General features: G+C 31.3%; 2 protein-coding genes across 4 annotated transcripts in view; one reads left to right on the forward strand and one right to left on the reverse strand.

Annotated features, from left to right (window-relative positions):
* Nucleotides 1–21055, forward strand: part of LOC126880408 (probable ATP-dependent RNA helicase spindle-E) — a 383599-nt gene that overhangs the window by 107929 nt on the left and 254615 nt on the right. The window lies entirely within an intron of this gene.
* The window catches only part of LOC126880415 (cathepsin B-like), a 146465-nt gene that overhangs the window by 6408 nt on the left and 119002 nt on the right, over nucleotides 1–21055 (reverse strand). The window contains exons 1-3 of one of the 2 annotated variants that reach the window (XM_050644261.1): nucleotides 20159–20508; nucleotides 15404–15604; nucleotides 9213–9474 (exon numbers count right to left, since the gene is read on the reverse strand). In XM_050644261.1, the coding sequence (XP_050500218.1) occupies nucleotides 9213–9474; nucleotides 15404–15604; nucleotides 20159–20479 (784 nt within the window). In that variant the 5' untranslated portion in view covers nucleotides 20480–20508. Of the gene's footprint in view, nucleotides 1–9212; nucleotides 9475–15403; nucleotides 15605–20158; nucleotides 20509–21055 lie in introns of those variants that run through there. The other variant, XM_050644260.1, reaches the window with a different exon arrangement.

Consider the following 21055-nt stretch of genomic DNA (forward strand, 5'->3'; position numbering starts at 1 on the left):
CATTTAAGAAAATCAACGATGACGTCATATCTCTAAATTGGGACACCCTGTATACATTATTAATGTATGTAAAAATTTGTGTTTGAAATAAACTTACGTGCATAGAAATCGGCCCACTTAAAAATTTGGTCATTTTTGATATCTCATATTTCCTAAACCCGTTGGCCGATTTAAGTGATTTTTTGAACATGTTATAGTTTGATTCTTTAGCAATACCACTGTAATAATATTGTTGCTAAACAGGTAAATTTTCATTGTATACCGGGTGTATCAATCAAACTGTGTTTTTTTCTCAAAGTTCGCATCACCCTGTGGAATATTCTAGCATTTCTAAAATACTGAAACTAGAACCCAACTATAGCCTCAGGATTTCTTAACATTCTGGTTTTTGAATCATTCGTTTATGTTGGATAATAAAAAATTTAGGTACTTTAACAACTAGACATGTTCTTGATCAATACAGGGTGTTTCTAAATAAGTGCGACAAACTTTAAGGGATAATTCTGCATGAAAAAATAATGACAGTGGGCTTCGTAAACGTATGTCCGCAAATGTTTCGTTTCCGAGATACGGGATGTTGAATTCTTTCTTATAAACTGACGATTTATTTTATTGCTTTAAAACCAGTTGAGATATGCCAATCAAATTTGGTGGGTTTTAAGACGTAGTTATTGCACATTTTTTGACATACAATTAAGAATTTAGTATTCACCATTAGCGCGCATACGTGTAATATGACCGATCATATTACCCGTATGCACGCTAATGGTGAATATAAAATTCTTAGTTTTATGTAAAAAAATCCGCAATAATTAGCTCTTAAAACCTACCAAATTTCATTTGCATATCTCAACTGGTTTTAAAGCAATAATAAATCGTCAGTTTGTAAGAAAAAATTCAACACCCCCTATCTCGGAAATGAAGCATTGGCTGACATATGTTTATAAAGCAAACTGTCAATATTTTTTCATGCAGAATTACCCCTTAAAGTTTGTCGCACTTATTTAAAAACACCGTGTATTGATGAAGAACATGTCTAGTTGTTAAAGTATCAACTTTTTTATTATCCAACATAACCGAATGAATCAAAAAGCGGAATGTTAAGAAAACCTGATGCTATAGTTGGGTTTTAATTTCAGTATTTTATAACTGCTAGAATATTCCACAGGTTGTTGCGAACTTTGAGAAAAAACACAGTTTGATTGGTACACCCGGTATACAATAAAAATTTACCTGTTTAGCAACAATATTATTACAGTTTTGTATTGTTAAAGAATTAGGCTATAACATGTTCAAAAAAATCACTTAAATCGGCCAACAGGTTTAGGAAATATGAGACATCAAAAATGACCAAATTGTTAAGTGGGCCGATTTCTATGCACGTAGGTTTACTAATTGACAGGTCTGAGCATTTTTCAAAAAAAAAAAACAATTAGTATTTGAACTATTAAATTTATTCCAAATTGCAGACCTAACTTTGTTATTTTTTTACCTATCTTGTAAACAGTATGGAATAAAAATTTCATACTTTGCGGGTATGTATAACTTTACACACCCTATCAAACTAGCTATCAAAATGACAGTGTTGCCATTTAAGAAAATCAACGATGACATCATATCTCTAAATTGGGCACCCTGTATACATTATTATTGTATGTAAAAAAATTTATTTGAAATACTAATCGACTGGTCTAAGCATTTTTCAAAAAAACAATTAGTATTTGAACTATTGAATTTATTCCAAATTACAGACTCACTCTGTATATTGTTACTATGAAACACGTTGATAAACTTTGAACATTTTTAACAACAAAATACTTGGATCACAAAATACACTTGCGATCATAAAAAGCGGGTCACTCGATGATTTATTCAAGTTAGATGTCTCGAATTTTCTAATAGGCCAGGGTACTAAGACAAAAATATACCCTATTCGTGACATTTCAGCAGCGAGGGTACTGAAGCGTTTTTTCGACAAGTAATACCTATAGGAACAAATTGTAACTATTTCCTGCGTAGGATTTTTATTTATAAACAATTAACTGTCAAAAAATGGCATTTTTCTCTTTTTTTTTTTCAAATCAATGGAAAACAGTGAAACTTATGATTTTTTTAGTACAAATATCTTTGAGATTATGGAAAAAGCTTTAAAATGACATATTACAAAGTTTGATATACTCATTTATTGTTAATATAATTGAGAAGAAAGGTCGAAATTGCAAAAGAAATTATTTTCGCAATAACTGTTGTAAAAATTAGTGTACAGGTTTGAAATTTTTGTCAAATGAGGGTTCTTTGGTGTTTAATATGTGATAAAAATTTCAAAGCGATTCATTCAATTGTTTAAATTTTATTTGAATTGTTTATCCCAGAGAGCATTTTTTTTGCAATTACATAAGTCAGAAAAAAATGACGTTAGAACCATTCCACAGGTGTCAAATGGAAGAGCATGAGCTATATTTTCAACTTGGTTTAAAAAAAGCGAATAAAAAATGCATTTATTAGTAATAAATAATTGTGCAAAAGTATCGTAAATCTTTCCTTATAAACTTTTTGGATAACTTTTTGCAAAAAAATTAACTTTTTTACCCTGTTTTAAGTGCACAACTACCAAGTAATGTTATTTATATCATAATTGATAAAAAATTGTAATAAATATATATAATTTCTTATATAACAAAATAAAAAGTTTATAAGGAAAGATTTACGATACTTTTGCATAATTATTTATTACTGATAAATGCATTTTTTATTCGCTTTTTTTAAACCAAGTTGAAAATATAGCTCATGCTCTTTCATTTGACATCTGTGGAATGGTTCGAACGTCATTTTTTTCTGACTTATGTTATTGCAAAAAAAATGCTCTCTGAGATAAACAATTTGAATAAAATTTAAACAATTGAATGAATCGCTTTGAAATTTTTATGACATATTAAGCACCAAAGAACCCTTATATGACAAAAATTTCAAAGCTGTACACTAATGTTTACAATAGATATTGCGAAATTAATTTTTTTGCAATTCCGACCTTTTTTCGCACTTATATTAACAATAAATGAGTATATCAAACTTTGTAATACGCCATTTTAAAGCTTTTTCCATAATCTCAAAGATATTTGTAGTAAAAAAACCATAAGTTTCACTGTTTTCCATTGATTTGAAAAAAAAGGGAAAAATGCCATTTTTTGACACTTAATTGTTTATAAATAAAAATGGCCGCCAGATCCTACGCAGGAAATAGTTACAATTTGCTTTTATAGGTATTACCTATCGAAAAAACGCTTCAGTACCCTGGCTGCTCGAGTGTCATGGGAAAAACCTTATTAACCTGGACTATAAGCCTGTTGTCCGATTTGAGTAATTTTTTTAATATGTTATAGCCTTATTCTTTAACAATATCGCTATAATAATATTGTTGCTAGACAGATAACTTGTCATTGTATACCGGGTTTAACACTCATAGTGTGTTTATTCCTCAAAGTTCGGAACACCCTGTGAAATATTTTAGCATAGATAAAATATTGAAATTAAAACTCGATTGTAGCCTTAGGCTTTCTTAACATTTTCTATTTTGCTTTATTGGTTTATGTTGGATAATAAAAAAGTTAGGCACGTTAACAACTAACCATGTTCTTCATCAATACAGGGTGTTTTTAAATAAGCGCGACAAATTTTAAGGGGTAATTCTGCATGAAAAACTAATGACCGTTTGCTTTATAAACGTATGGCCGCAAATTATTCGGTTTCGAGATACGGGATGTTGAATTTTTTCTTACAAACTGACGATTTATTTATTGCTCTGAAACCGCTTGCGATATGCAAATGAAATTTGGTAGGTGTTAAGAGGTAGTTATGGCGCATTTTTTGACATACAATTAAGAATTTGATATTCACCATGTTCGTGCATACGGGATGTATCTAAAATGTTTATACCCGTATGCACGCCAATGGTGAATATATAATTATTAATTGTATGTCAAAAAATGCACAATAACTGCCTCTTAAAACCTACCCAATTTTATTTGCATATCTCTACGGGTTTTAGAGCAATAAATAAATCATCAGTTTGTAAGAAAAACTTCAACATCCCGTATCTCGGAAACGAAGCATTTGCAGACATATGTTTATAAAGCAAACTGTCATTATTTTTTCATGCAGAATTACCCCGCACTTGTCGCACTTATTTAGAAACATTATTGATATTGGATAAACAGTATTGATGAAGAACATGGCTAGTTATTAACGTGTTGAACTTTTTTATTGTCCAACATAAACAAATAAATCAAAAAAGAAAATGTTAAGAAAGCCTAAGGCTACACTCGAGTTTTAATTATAATATTTTATCTATGCTAAAACATTCCACAAGGTGTTCCGAACTTTGAGGAATAAACACTTTATGATTGTTACACCCGGTATATAATGACAATTTACCTGTCTAGCAACCATATTATTATAGTGATATTGTTAAAGAATAAGGCTATAACATACTAAAAAAATCACTCACATCGGACAACAGGTTTAGAAAATCAGAGACATCTAACTTGAATAATTTCATCGAGTGACCCGCTTTTATGATCGCGAGTGTATATTCTGGTGTTTTCTCTACTTGGATCTTGCGTAAATAATAAACAATAAATACCTTTTTATTAATTTCACGTATTCCTTTTCAATTTATTTCAAAATTTTCAATATTTCAAAATATTCCTGAAGCCGTGTCAAATATTTAGTAGCCTTGCTTTTCACTGTCTTGTCACCACATTCGGTTCGACTGAGTGCGTTGTATGGCAAAGTTAGCGAATGTTTGATTTGGAAAATATCACCACGGCCATGGTGTTCATTTTTTTCGAATTCTTAAAAAACTAATGAATATTTTTGAAAAATTTAAACGCAGAATGAAAGACTACATTATTACCGAGGGCCTAAAGTCCCTTAGAATAAATAAAAAGTTTCTTTTGAATGAGATATTTGAAATTAAAAGTCATACTAAATTTTCTCTTTCATTTTCACCCCTGTAACTTATTAAAATAAACACTATAGAAGTTTCCAGGAACTTTTCTTTCTGCGTGTAAATTTTTCAGAAATACTTATTAGTTTTCTCAGGATTCGAAAAAAAAAAATTAAAGGCACTCGTGGGAGTGCCGACAGAAGTGAAAACTTCTTATAGTATATAAATTACGAGCTCAATGCTTTTACCCCATTCTAAAAGAAGGATGTCCTTTTTATCATATACATACGATATACGCGATGCGTATGCCCTATGCTATTTATGTATACATACACATAATTTATATATGTACAAAATTTATTTCAGCGAAGTGACGACGGTCGCAAATTCAATACTTTTTCCCCATCCAAGAAGTGCACAACGTCCCTAAAGAAATTTTCAATTCAAAAATTTATTTCGTCGAAGCGATAACGGTCGCTAATTTACTACTTTTTTCACATCCAAAAAGTGCACAACGTCCCTCAAGAAGTTTTCACTTCAAATATTTATTTCGTCGAAGCGATGATGGTCGCTAATTTAATACTTTTTTACATCGAAAAAGTGCACAACGTCCCTAAATAAGTTTCACTTTAAATATATATTTCGTCGAAGCGATTACGGCCCTAATTCAATACTTTTCCTATATACAAAAAGTGCACAACGTCCCTATAAAAGTTTTCACTTAAAAAATTTATTTCGTCGAAGCGATGACGCTCGCTAATTTAATAATTTTTCCTTATCTAAAAAGTGCACAACGTCCCTCAAGAAGTTTTCACTTCACGAATTTATTTCATCGAAACGATGACGGTCGATAATTTAATACTTTTTTCCATCCAAAAAGAGCACAACGTTCCTAAAGAAGTTTTTACTTCAAATGTTTATTTCGTCGAAGCGATGACGGTCGCTTATTTATTACTTTCTCCCCATCCAAATTTAATAATTTTTCCACATCCAAAAACTGCACAACGTCCCTAAGGAAGTTTTCACTTCAAAAATTTATTTCGCCGAAGCGATGATGGTCGCTAATTCAATACTTCCTCCCCATCTAAAAAGTGCACAACGTCCCCAAAAGAAGTTTTCACTTTAAAAATTTATTTTGCCGAAGCGATGACGGTCGCGATGACGTTCGCTAATTCAATACTTTTTCCCTATCTAAAAAGTGCACAACGTCCCTAAAGAAATTTTCACTTCAAAAATTTATTTCGTCGAAACGATGACGGTCGCTAATTTAATACTTTTTCCCCATCCAAAAAGTGCACAACGACCCTCAAGAAGTTTTCACTTCAAAAATGTATTTCTTCGAAGCGATCACGGTCGCCAATTTAATACTTTTTCCCATCCAAAAAGTGCACAACGTCCCTAAAGAAGTTTTCACTTCAATACATATACGTACAAAGTTTATTTCGCTGAAGAGATGACGGTCGCGAAATAAATCCTTTTTCCCTATCGAAAAATAGTTTTACATTTATTTTAAATTTAAATACTTCTATACAATTTATGTATAGATACACATAATATAGATACGTACAAAATTTATTTCGTCGAAGAGATGACGGTCGCGAAATAAATATTTTTCCCCATCCCAAAGTAGCTTTTACATTTATTTTAAATTTAAATACTTTCTATACAATTGTAGTAAAGAAAAAAGAGACGTTCTCACAAACAATTTATTTTACAACTGACGACCGGTTTCGCTGTCTACAATATTCACAGCATCTTCAGGTCACGGTAAAAGTAAAATTAAATGCTACAAATAACAAAAAACCAGAGTTAGTTAAGTGGTCTGGTTGAAATCAAAGGGTAAAGATCAAGCCAATATTAAAGTATATATATTTATGCATACATATAAATACTAAAATGTACGTAAATATGGTTTAACAACCCTCACACTCACATACATGCAAGCATTCAAATGTAGTGGCAACTAAAGTATGTCAAGTATAAGTATAAAATGTACACTTACTTTCCGGTATAAGGGAAGAATATAGTAGTATTCAATATCATACTTTTTCTCCAAATTATGCTAAAGGGAGAGATGGTAGAGGGACATATTTGATTGTAATATACAAACAAAACAAAATAATTGGCAGGATCTTGAGGGGATTAGTAAGGGAACACGACATTAAACCGTGAAACCAAAAATTGTTAGTTATATATAAAGTGATGTTATTTTTAAATTTTTTAAAGTGTATATTTTTAATTTAATTGGGATTATTAGATGTTGTTCTGGATGTTCAAGAACTGATGGATGTAAGATTGGTTGTGCAATTTTCTTAAAACCAGAATTGGTCAGTTGTGTATTATTTGTGGTGTGATTGTGAAAATGTTTTAATTTTTATTTGTTGGAGACATTGAAATTAAACTGAACAATAGTAAATAGGTAAAATTTGCTAAAATTTAAAAGTGTCAAACAATAAAATCATTAATAAATAGTTCAGAATTAAATTCAAATGTGAAGGTAACTAACTGTACATGAAATTAAATTTATAGTAATATAAAGTTATGATGATTTGTGCAGCAATGAATGAGATTTTACGAGATATTACTAAAAAGTTAGAAAAAGGCAAATATGAAAAAATAGATGAAAAAATGATTCATTTATGTTAATATCTGTTGTGTCCACGTCCTTTGTGTGCGTTCGAGAATCTGTTATGTGTTATTTTATCGACTTTAAAACAAAAAATATTTCAAAAACTTTTTTAACTTTTCAAAGAAACCATATAATTCAGCTCAACCAGGTAACTTTTTCAAAGATTTTTTGAGATTAATTTTTCAATCTACTCAACTGTTTATTACATTCAACAGATATTAACATAAATGAATCATTTTTTCATCTATTTTTTCATATTTGCCTTTTTCTAACTTTTTAGTAATATCTCGTAAAATCTCATTCATTGCTGCACAAATCATCATAACTTTATATTACTATAAATTTAATTTCATGTACAGTTAGTTACCTTCACATTTGAATTTAATTCTGAACTATTTATTAATGATTTTATTGTTTGACACTTGTTACATTTTAGCAAATTTTACCTATTTACTATTGTTCAGTTTAATTTCAATGTCTCCAACAAATAAAAATTAAAACATTTTCACAATCACACCACAAATAATACACAACTGACCAATTCTGGTTTTAAGAAAATTGCACAACCAATATTACATCCATCAGTTCTTGAACATCCAGAACAACATCTAATAATCCCAATTAAATTAAAAATATACACTTTAAAAAATTTAAAAATAATATCACTTTATATATAACTAACAATTTTTGGTTTCACGGTTTAATGTCGTGTTCCCTTACTAATCCCCTCAAGATCCTGCCAATTATTTTGTTTTGTTTGTATATTACAATCAAATCTGTCCCTCTACCATCTCTCCCTTTAGCATAATTTGGAGAAAAAGTATGATATTGAATACTACTATATTCTTCCCTTATACCGGAAAGTAAGTGTACATTTTATACTTATACTTGACATACTTTAGTTGCCACTACATTTGAATGCTTGCATGTATGTGAGTGTGAGGGTTGTTAAACCATATTTACGTACATTTTAGTATTTATATGTATGCATAAATATATATACTTTAATATTGGCTTGATCTTTACCCTTTGATTTCAACCAGACCACTTAACTAACTCTGGTTTTTTGTTATTTGTAGCATTTAATTTTACTTTTACCGTGACCTGAAGATGCTGTGAATATTGTAGACAGCGAAACCGGTCGTCAGTTGTAAAATAAATTGTTTGTGAGAACGTCTCTTTTTTCTTAACTACAATAGTATGGACTCACACATGCAACCCATTCATTACTTTCGATACAATTTATATATACATACAAATAATATCTTATAGCATAAGCGATGACGGTCGCGAATTCAATGCTTTTTTCCCTGTCCAAAAATCGCACAACGTCCCTAAAGAAGTTTTCACTTCAAAAATGAATGCATTTAAAATGCATTGGAGCCGAAATCTTGGGCCTATCCCCTTAAATCCTGCACTTATTTCGTTTACACTTTTAATTATTTGGTCCATTATTACGTTAAAAAAATCATGGGCTCCAAGCAAGCCCTCCCTGATGCTGGATGAGACTTTACTTTCTCTTATTAGATCCCATTTTGTTCTTATTCGTGTTTTATTTTTAGTAATTATTGTTAAATTGTTAAATATTTTTAAAAGTTGCGTTGTTATGTGTAATATAATATGTTCATCAATACCTACCTGTCTTGTAACACAAGAAGTCATTATACGCCAAAAAACTTGCTTCAACTGGGCCATTTGTCAATATCTCCTTTTTAATGTCTTCAACTGACTTGAAAGATTGTACTGAACCTTCACCAAAAGTTAATTCTGATGCATAATTGAGTCTGGGATTGTCACATTTGTGTGTGCAAGCTGGTGTGTTGTAGTGCAAACTACTGCATGGCACTTTGTTACCATTTACATAATGTTCACATGGCTTTAACGAATACGGTCTACAACCCTAGAACAATAAATTTTTTAGTGTATAATTAAAATATATTCGTGAACTCAAGCGAGAATGCTGCCGTTTATTTGGAACTAGAGGAATTGGGATAAAAATATAAACAAATCATCCGCTATATAGGGTGAGGCAGATAAAGGGCCTATTAGAAATTTCTCGAGAACTAAAGGTAAGAGAATCATGAAAATTGGAATACAGGAGTTTTGAAGTATGAACTATTTAATGAAAATATTTTGGTCTCTTTGCTACTTCCGATTATACCGGAAGTAGATTGTAACTTCGTTTTTTTTTAAATGGGACACCCTGTATATTTTTACATTTTTCGATTCTGCTCCATGTCTTCTTTCTTAAAATATTATGAGGTTTTTTTAATATTATACAGGGTAGTTTAAAAGATAATTACGGTTTTTTATAAATTTTGTAGCAAACTTCACACCCTGTAGAATTGTACTGATTTGATTTCAAAAACTCCATTTATGTTCAAGTGATTTTTAGGATAGTCTTTTATTATTAAAAATTAATAATATTCGCGGTGTGCAAGTACTTGGAAGGGAAACGAAAAACGACCGTGCGCGAGTCGCGGAGAAATATTGCAACTATCTTAAATAATTCATATTGTCAATTGAAATTGTCAAATTGACGTATATTTCATACCTTCTGTCATTGAAGCAGAAAAATTATATATTGCTCCACAATATCGATATGATATGCAATTATTATATAAAGGTAAATTTAATTAATTGTATTTTGCTTGCAGTACTGCATTTTAATAACTAATTTTATTTACTACATACAATTGGTTACGTTTGCATAACATAACCTGCATCTTATTTTTTCTTCTTATTATTTTTTTGGACTATGGCCTTGACAATTATCCAGTAACCAGGACTAATATAATTGGCCAATATAATTAAAAGTGCGAATAAAAGTACAGAGCGTAGAAATAGGGGTCGCTTTGCCGAACTTGCACGGTCCCAATAGCGAAGTGTTTAATTTTAAAAATTGAATGGGTTGCATATGTGAGTCCATATTAAATATAGTAATGAAACACAGACATACTCACAATCATTTAATTATACTTTGACGACCGGTTTCGATCTCTACAATATACAGATCATCTTCAGGTCGGCGTTACAAGTAGTTAAATGCTACAATAAGAGAAAACTTGTGTTAGAACAGTGTCTGATTGAAGAGATGTTAATAGAAAGCCAAATTTAAAAATTTTTAAAAAAATTTTTATATAAAATTTTTTGAAATAAAGGTTTGCAACTGTTGACATTTCAGAATATTGGTATATACAAAGGCAAGCCTATGAGTAAAAATGCTCATAGGCATGTATGTGCAAATGGGTGCATACAGTTTGTGAATTTGTTGAGATTAAAATTTTTAACCATTAAATATTTTTGCCGTTTATTTTGTTTAGTTTATTTAGTTTATTTAGTTTATTTTGTTTAGTTTATTTTGTTTTTTAATGGTTAAAAATTTTAATCTCAACAAATTCACAAACTGTATGCACCCATTTGCACATACATGCCTATGAGCATTTTTACTCATAGGTTTGCCTTTGTATATACCAATATTCTGAAATGTCAACAGTTGCAAACCTTTATTTCAAAAAATTTTATATAAAAAATTGTTTAAAAATTTTTAAATTTGGCTTTCTATTAACATCTCTTCAATCAGACACTGTTCTAACACAAGTTTTCTCTTATTGTAGCATTTAACTACTTGTAACGCCGACCTGAAGATGATCTGTATATTGTAGAGATCGAAACCGGTCGTCAAAGTATAATTAAATGATTGTGAGTATGTCTGTGTTTCATTACTATATTTTGTTTAATTTTAGTATACAGGGTTGGTATCTCATCCAATATTAATAAATTAAGGAGCATTCTTGATTAACATGTATTTATTTTCAAAAAATTATTTATGACTGAATATTTTCACGGCAAACCTAATAAAATTTCACGTAATTTTTGTTGCAAATAATGTTTGGCTTAAAAAACTACGAATAACTTACAAACTAAAGCAGTTAGGTATAGGGAATGCTTAAGAAATAAAAAAGTACTATAAAATATCATTTCATTACAATACTAAAATAGAGGGTGTTCTATTTAAAAAAAAACTCAGAAAATACTCATTCCCAGTTTCGACCAACCCTGTATACTAAGATTAAACATTTCACTATATTATTACTTTTTAATAATAATAGACTATATTGAAAATCACTTGAACATAAATGGAGTTTTGAAATCAAATCAGTACAATTCTACAGGGTGTGAAGTTTGCTACAAAATTTATAAAAAAAACGTAATTATCTTTTAAATTACCCTGTATAATATTACAAAACCTCATATTTTAAGAAAGAAGACATCCAGCAGAAACCAAAAATGTAAAAATATACAGGGTGTCATATTTGAAAAAACGAAGTTACAGTCAACTTCCGGTATAACCGGAAGTAGCAAAGAGACCAAAATATTTTTGTTAAATAGCTCATACCTCAAAACCCCTGTATTCCAATTTTCATGATTCTCTTACCTTTAGTTCTCGAGATATTTCTAATAGGCCCTTTATCTGCCTCACCCTGTATATCAACGTCTGTTGAATGCGAGAAAGAGAGAGAGAGAGACGAGACAGAGAGAGAGAGAGAGAGAGAGAGAGAGAGAGAGAGAGAGAGAGAGAGAGAGAGAGAGAGAGAGAGAGAGAGAGAGAGAGAGAGAGCGTGGGGGAGTGAGAAAAATCGATGTATTTAAGGAATAATAGAACCACAAAGAGATATTTCTATAAACGGTAAAAGAGAGACTTATATCGTTGGTATACTAAATTCGCTCAGCCGAGATTCATTTTGACACATTCGGAATAGGAAACATACAATCAATTACTTTTAATGGGAAATAAGCCACAATTTTACCAAAAAAATGATTTTATTAACGTTTCGACGCCCAAGTCGGGTGTCGTTGTCAAAATACAAAATAATATTTGACAACGACACCCGACTTGGGCGTCGAAACGTTAATAAAATCATTTTTTTGGTAAAATTGTGGCTTATTTCCCATTAAAAGTAATTGATTATAAAAATGCCACAAGAAAATAGCTTCAGAACAACATTAGGAAACATACAACACATAAAATTCCTACCTCACACCATTATCTGCTCAAATCAACTTATACTTTTATACAACTTAAATTTTGTGGAATTTATTTCTACAAAATATTTTTATTTTGTACCATAAAATTTATTCTACAAAATAAAAATATTTTGTAAAAATAAATTCCACAAAATTTTATGAGTTTAGTATACACTCCCACTATTTCCAACAATTCCAATTATTTAATAATTTTCTCATTTGTTATCAATACATTATAATGGTGTAAATAAATAATTATTGATTGGCGTAAGGTTTATGTTATTTATGTCTGTTTACTATTAATAATATTGGCTATGAGCAGGTATGTTTGGTTGTGTAGTCATTTCGAGTCATGTCTAACAACCTAACTTCCCAAAAAAAAGTACTTAAATCACTAGACAGTTGTATCTCACATTAGCGAATCGACTTTATAATGTATAATGGATGTGTTTAGCAGTTTTTCAATAAATAGGTACCTACTATTTTCTTAAACTTACCATATAAAGTTAGACGAAATTTAGTAGAACAAGTGGAGGATTTTGAATATTTAGAGAAATATTTTGAATATTTAAAATAGATGGAAAAGGAAAAATGCAAAAAGAGCTGAACAACAGAATTGCTAAAACATCACGACTATATCACTCCCTGAATTCAGGTTTCATTAGCAAAAGAGAAATTACTAAGAAGACAAAAGTGTCTGTATATAAGACAATATACTTCCCTAGTTTGCTATATGGAAGTGAAACATGGACACTAACTGAACAGGAGAAGAGCAAGATACAATCTTCCGAAATGAAGTATTTACGAAGAGTAGAAGGAGTTACGCTAATGGACAAGGTAAAAAATGAAACGATAAGAAACAACCTAGATGTTGAGAGTGCCAACAAAGCAATAGAAAGATCACAACTAAGATGGTTTGGTCATTTAAATAGGTTAGATCCACATAGACAAGTCAAGGTAGTTTGGGAAGCAAAGGGAATTGGTACAAGGAGAAGAGGAAGACCGTGTCAACAATGGAACGATGATGTGGGAAAATCACTACAAAGCAGAAAACTCACATGGGAGGAAGCCAAGAGAAGGACATCCAACAGAAAACTTTGGAGAGAGATGATTAGGAAATAAAAACATATTTCTTGACATCTCACGGTAGAAGAGAACCGGATTATATATAATACTATTAATAATATTGGCTATGAGCAGGTATGTTTGGTTGTGTAGTCATTTCGAGTCATGTCTAGCAACCTAACTTCCCAAAAAAAAATTACTTAAATCACTAGACAGTTGTATCTCACATTATTCTTGACATCTCACGGTAGAAGAGAACCGGATTATATATAATACTATTAATAATATTGGCTATGAGCAGGTATGTTTGGTTGTGTAGTCATTTCGAGTCATGTCTAGCAACCTAACTTCCCAAAAAAAATTACTTAAATCACTAGACAGTTGTATCTCACATTAGCGAATCGACTTTATAATGTATAATGGATGTGTTTAGAAGTTTTTCAATAAATAGGTACTATTTTCTTAAATATTGCTCTAATAAAATAAATCAATAAAAAAAACGAAATATTCAAACAGAAAAAATATAATCGTATTTTCCGTATTGTTTCAAATATATAAATTTGTGTGCATAGAAATCCGACCACTTAAAAATTTGACCATTTTTTGATGTCTCGTATTTCCTAAACCTGTTGGTCGATTTAAGTGATTTTTTTAATATGTTATAGCCTTGATCCTTTAACAATACCGCTGTAGTAATATTGTTGCTAAACAGGTAAATTGTCATTGTATACCGGATGTGCGAATCAAACTGTGTTCTTTTTTCAAAGTACGCATCACCCTGTGGAATATTCTAGCATTTATAAAATACTGAAATTAAAACCCAACTATAGCCTCAGGTTTTCTTAACATTCTATTTTTTTATCCATTCGCTTGTGTTGCATAATAAAAAAGTTAGGTACTTTAACAACTAGACATGTTCTTCATCAATACAGGGTGTTTCTAAATAAGTGCGGCAAACTTTAAAGGTGAATATAAAATTCTTAATTGTATATCAAAAAAATGCGCAATAACTACCTCTTAAAGCCCACCAAATTACATTTGCATATCTCACCCGGTTTTAGAGCAATAAATAAATTGTCACTTTGTAAGAAAAAATTCAACACCCCCTATCTCGGAAACGAAGCATTTGCGGACATATGATTATAAAGCAAATTGTCATTATTTTTTTATGCAGAATTACCCCTTAAAGTTTGTCGCACTTATTTAGAAACACCCATGTATTGATGAAGAACATGTCTAGTTGTTAAAGTACATAACGTTTATATTATTCAACATAAGCGAATGAATCAAAAAACAGAATGTTAAGAAAACCTGAGGCTATATTTGGGTTTTAATTTCAGTATTTTATAAATGCTAGAATATTCCACAGGGTGATGCGAATTTTGAGAAAAAACCACAGTTTGATTCGTACACTCGGTATATAATGAAAATTTACCTGTTTAGCAACAATATTATTACAGCGGTATTTTAAAGAATCTGGTTATAACATATTAAAAAAGTCACTTAAATCGGCCAACAGGTTTAGGAAATACAAGGCATCTAAAATGAATAAATTTTTAAGTGGGGGGATTTCTATGCACGCAAGTTTAGTTTATATATTTATTATTATATTTGATCCGTAAGGAATAATGTTTGAAATAAACACGTCTTAAAATTATTTAAATTAAAACATTCCTTTATATTATTAGTTTGTAATTTTTAATTAAATCAAAATAAAACTAGAAAATTAGGTATACCTGTTTGCTGCCGTAAACACCTCCTGTAGAAATTCCTGTCTCGTGCCAATAATCCCATGCAGCATCTGGGTATCCTCCACTGCATCCATCTCCACAGTCAGAGCAACAAGACATTAGATCTTCAGCAGAAATGGGAATTTTAAGTTTTCCATTCGATGCTATGCATCGTCTGTCACTCATTGCGGAAGCTGCAGCTACTGCCTTTAATCAAATACTCTTTTACACTTTCACATATAAATGAATCCAGAATTGTCGTTATACATTATTTTATTTTTCTCAAACGTAGTAGTAGTAGTAGTAGGAGTAAGTAGTATTTATTCTTGCATTATTTATTGCTTATATGTACTAGGTTTTTCAATAATTTTTGCGGTTTGATAAGAAAAAACAATTTTATGATTTGAAAAAAAGATTTTTTCTTTGGCAACCGGGTCTTTTTTCAAGATTTTTTTTCTTCAGTTGGTCTAAAAGGTTACAATAATATCTTTAATTTACTGTTTAATCAGTTTGCAAGTAATCCACAAAAAAAGTTCCTCTCGGATTCCAAATACTGATCTGGGGTCGATCATCTTGGCCGACTTCTGGACACGAACTCATGTTGGAGCCGAAAAACCGGGTTCTACAACTCTTTAGCCTCTTGTTTTGATTCAGGGTCATGGTGATAGACCAAGTCTCATCCATTGTTATGAATCGACTCACAAAATCTACTTTATCCTTTCGAAAACGCTCTAAATGTTGCTGAGAAAGTCGCGTACAAATGTGTTTGTGTTCCATTGTTTTTTTTTTGGCTTGGACTGTAGTCATTCAGCCAGTCTCAATCAAAAGTAAATCATCATCATTCTCTTTGCCTTATCCCTATGCGGGGTCGGCTTCCCTAATTGCATTTCTCCACACAATTCTATCTTGGGTCATATCAATGTCAATCCCCTTTACCAACATGTCCTGCCTTATCGTCTCCCCCTAGGTCTTCTTTGGTCTTCCTCTCCTACTCCTTCCAGGAATCTGCACTTCAGCTATTCTTCGTATTGGGTGATTAACGTCTCGATGTTGAACATGACCAAACCATCTTAACCTATGGTCTCTCATTTTGGCATCAATTGGTGTCACACCTAGACTTCCCCTAATATACTCATTTCTAATTTTATCCTTCTTTGTCACTCCACTCATCCATCTAAGCATTCTCATTTCCGCCACATGCATTCTTTCAAATCCGGACTGCCCGGACGAAATCCGGACGTATGGTAACCCTATCTATAAGCCAATGTATTGTTGCCCGTATCCTGCCACTAGGAGGCACGTACTTTATTCGGGATACCCGAATCAAAAGTAAATGTATTAAAGATATTGCCAATTAGTGAAACATGGCTATTATAATAATATTACAATTTTTTACTTCTTATTTTGCATTAGCGAATGAGACACACCTTGTGAACACAGCTTTTTGAAACCCAGCTTTTTGAAACCCAATACTTTACCCAAAATATTCGTATTCGTATTCAAGGCTTGAACTACTACGTTTAAATTCAACAACTTATCTTGCTACCTACTGTAATAATTGAAGGCGACAGGTCTTTAACACTTTCAACATTCGTTCATTTTCATTTGCTTTTAAACCTTCCAAAAATAAAAATTCAATCATTGCACGATATTGGATTATTTCCATTGTAAAAAAACTGTGATACATCGATACTAAATGGCTTCGAAACAAAGAATGAATTGACAGATTGAAATGAAACTTCACATACGTTCATATGAAAAGTGTACCAATATAACAAAAAATAATCGAACCGAAAAAATTATTGAATAACCTAGTAAACTATTCTCAAAAGATTACATGAGCAACATATTAAAGTTGTTTGCATTTATTTTATTGCCATTTAAAAAAAACATAAAGACGGTGAACAATTAGAGAACTAATGATATAAAATAAAATATATCATTTTTCGTAATACATACCTTAAATAAATCGGTTTATTCAAAATGTAGAATTTAATAAAAACATTACCAAACCAAATTAGTTTCATATATAGAGTTTCATAATATAGAAATTGGACCGATCATTTAAACTTATATATGTTACGGTCAATGATGTAAATTGGACATTGACGTTAATGACCGGGCATTGTCGTGAATGTCCATTTTCCTTGGTTATTAACGACAATGCCTGGCCATTAACGACAATAACCTTAGCTATTGGCCAATGTTGTAAACACTTAACGTAAAATTAGATTTTTCATCAATAACCGGTCAATAACGACAGTGGCCAGAAGTAAATGGCCAATGTTGATAAATCGATGCCTCAGAAGATAATCGGTGTGAGTCAATAAGTGTTTAAAATGAGATACTAAGATGTTTCTGAACGTAGTTGCAGAAACATAAGTAGTTATTAAAGACAAATAAAACGTCTTTATTTATCATAGTATGGGTAACATATTCATAAATGCAAACAAGGAAATAATAATATTTTTATAATATACAGTATGGTGCAAATGAAAGGAATAAATTCGTTATTTCGTAAACCGGCGACTTCAAGAAAAAATCCCGAAATAGGTCGATTTTTATTTTTAAATTATGATATTTTGGCATATATGGCATACTAGTGACGTCATCCATTTGGGTGTGATAACGTAATCGATGATTTTTTTTAAATAACAATAGGGGTCGTGTGCTACCTTATTTGAAAGGTTATTCAATTCTCTATTCAGTAACATAAACACTTAGATAATTAATTATAAAGGGTTTCCAAAAAAAAAGTTTTTAATTAAATTATTTAACAAAAAAAAAGAAGAATGTATGCAATTTATTTAATTCAAAATACATTTTACTGCTGTCATGAATCAGAAAAAAAATGTTTATTTCACAAATAGACAATGGTTTTTTGCTTAAATTAATGTTTAAACTTCCAAGAGGCAGGTGGCTGGCGGGAGCTGGCTTGATCATTGAATTTAATCGATAAGCAATGTTTAATGGTGAAATAAACATTTTTCTTTATTTTCGGGTAAGGGAGCGTTCAAGTATTACGTAACCCGATTTTTGAAGATTTTTGACCCCCCCTTCCCCCTTACGTAACGCACTGTAATGGGCGTTTAATTATTACGTAACGCAATTTTTAAAGATTTTTGACCCCCCCCCCCCAACCTGCGTGACGTAATACTTGAACGGTCCCTAACAGTTAAATGTATTTTGAATTAAATACATTACATCCATTCCTCTTTTTTTGTCAAATAATTTAATTCAAAAATTTATTTTGGACACCCTGTATAAATAATTATGTAAATGTTTATATTACTGAATAGAGAATTGAATAACCTTTCAAATGGGCTAGCACACGACCCTTATTTCCATTTAGAAAAAATCATCGATTACGTCATCACGACCAGATGGATAACGTCACTAGTATAACATATATGCCAAAATATCTTGATTTAAAAATAAAAATCGACCTGTTTCGGGATTTTTCCCCAAAGTCGCCGGTTTACGAAACAACGAATTTATTCCTTTCATTTGCACCAACGAAATACGGATGGAATCGATTTGAGCGCGTGAATTAAAATTTGAATGTAAAATTGGCTTCGAAACCAAACCTTTTCTTGGGTTACTACTCTTTTTCTGACACTGTATACAAAGTCGTAGATAAATCATTATTGATTCCTTAGTTACATTACAATAAAATTTATTTATTTCGGAAACCATCCGATTGCGTCCACCAAGCCCAATTTCTAAGTGTGCATTATGAATGATATCAAATAATTCTTCAGTTGTAGCATAATATAATAATTTAGACTGGATGTTTTCGTCAACTGGCATAATCAGTCGCTCTTTACCACTTATTGTAATTACATCATATTTACAAACCATTCTATAGTGCTTTGTTGTTTTTTTAGCACCCGGTGTTCTCAAAATATTTTTCGCTTCTTTAATTTCACTTATTCGGCTATTGTATTCGTCACAGTTTAAAAGTGATTTATTGTCATCACGTTTTGACTTGACTATTACGTTTATATAATTATTAAAACGAGTGCGCACATCGCGCATCGTTGATATCCATGATAACATTTATTAAATAAATTTACGAGTAATTTCAGCACGAAAACAATACACAATATACACACATGAAGTAAACAATAGTAAACCTACACATAACCTATCTTTTAGTCAAAATTTCAACATTGACCGATTAACAACGGGCATTGTCGACATTGGCCGGGCAATGATAGAAATGTTATCAAGAATTTAAAATTATCATCAATGTCCAGTTTCTATGGACAATAACGTTAATATCCGGCCATTGTCGACAATGACCAATTCAACCGGCCATTGTCGTTATTGGCCGGCCAATAACGTTATTGGCCGGATTTACGTCATTGTCTGTAACATATATATACACCGTTCTTAGGCGTCAACGCCCTTCGGTAAGGATTTATGGAGGAGTATCACCAAGCCGCAAGCCCTTATCCCTTGCCGTACCGCTCCTCCATAGGCTGATCAGACACTAGTTTATTCCAGACCAAGTCGTAGACTCTATTGAGTTTTATGCTACGGCGTTGGCCTTTTATAAATTTCATGACCTAGCTGAGGCTCGAACCAGCGATCGCAGATCCACTAAACTTGTCGATCGACTGCGCCTCAGCTAACTAGACCGTCTAGACCGACGTCATTTAAACTTAATCATTGTAAATGTGGCTGTAGTTTGTGGCATTGTAAATTAAAATTTAAATCATGTTCCAACTACATATGTTATTTAAATATCTGACTTACCCAGCAAGATCCACAACCTGATTGATCAGCAATTGTGCTGATAACATCTGAACACTCTTTCCAGCGTTCCCTTGCATCGAAAGAATCGGGAACTTTAATATTTTCACTGTGTTTAAATGTCTTAGCAGTTCTTAAATTTGAATCCCTTATTTTTGCACCTAGTAATATTTGTATGTCTTCGATTGATGTGTTTTCATCAAAATTGTCATGGGCAACCCATGTGCTTTGTTTACTATTTATTAAGTCTACCAAATCTTCTGTGCATACTTCTGAACTTAATACAACAGGTAGAAATAATACAATAATATACGTCGCCTTCATTTTCGATCTGTAAAATATAGAGGTAAAACATAAAGTCAAATTAATGAATTGAAAAACATAAAAATACAAAAAAAGTTATTTTTTACAAACATTGCAGGCAGTTTTAAATTTAACATTGTAAAATTGAAATTTGCTTCATTTCTCCATTACACCAATATACAATTGTATCAAATTCTATCGTTTATCATCCTTTGTTGGTGAAAGTGTTCTATAACACATTATTATTAGCCTAACTTCAAATAAATGAGTCAGATTTATTGAAATCTGGTGACCCGAGTGGCCTTCTTAACGGCGGATTAACAATCAAGTCGTATTTAAAAATGTTAACACTAGTTGCCGATATGGTGACTTGATCCAAGTTATTCCAGATATTAAATATTCTGTTTGGTAAAAAGTTCATTCTGTCGTCTGTTCACTCTTTAATTTGTAACGATGGCCTCTTAATCGTTCGTCTTGATTTAGCGTAAACATTGTGTTAAGGTTTCTAAAATTATATTTTAAAATACGGAAGGACATGATTAGGTCACCTCGAAGACGTCGATGCTCAAATGTTGTTAGATGAGCCATGGAGAGTCT

Source organism: Diabrotica virgifera, chromosome 2, assembly GCF_917563875.1.
Source record: "Diabrotica virgifera virgifera chromosome 2, PGI_DIABVI_V3a".
Classification (NCBI taxonomy): Eukaryota; Metazoa; Arthropoda; class Insecta; order Coleoptera; family Chrysomelidae; genus Diabrotica; species Diabrotica virgifera.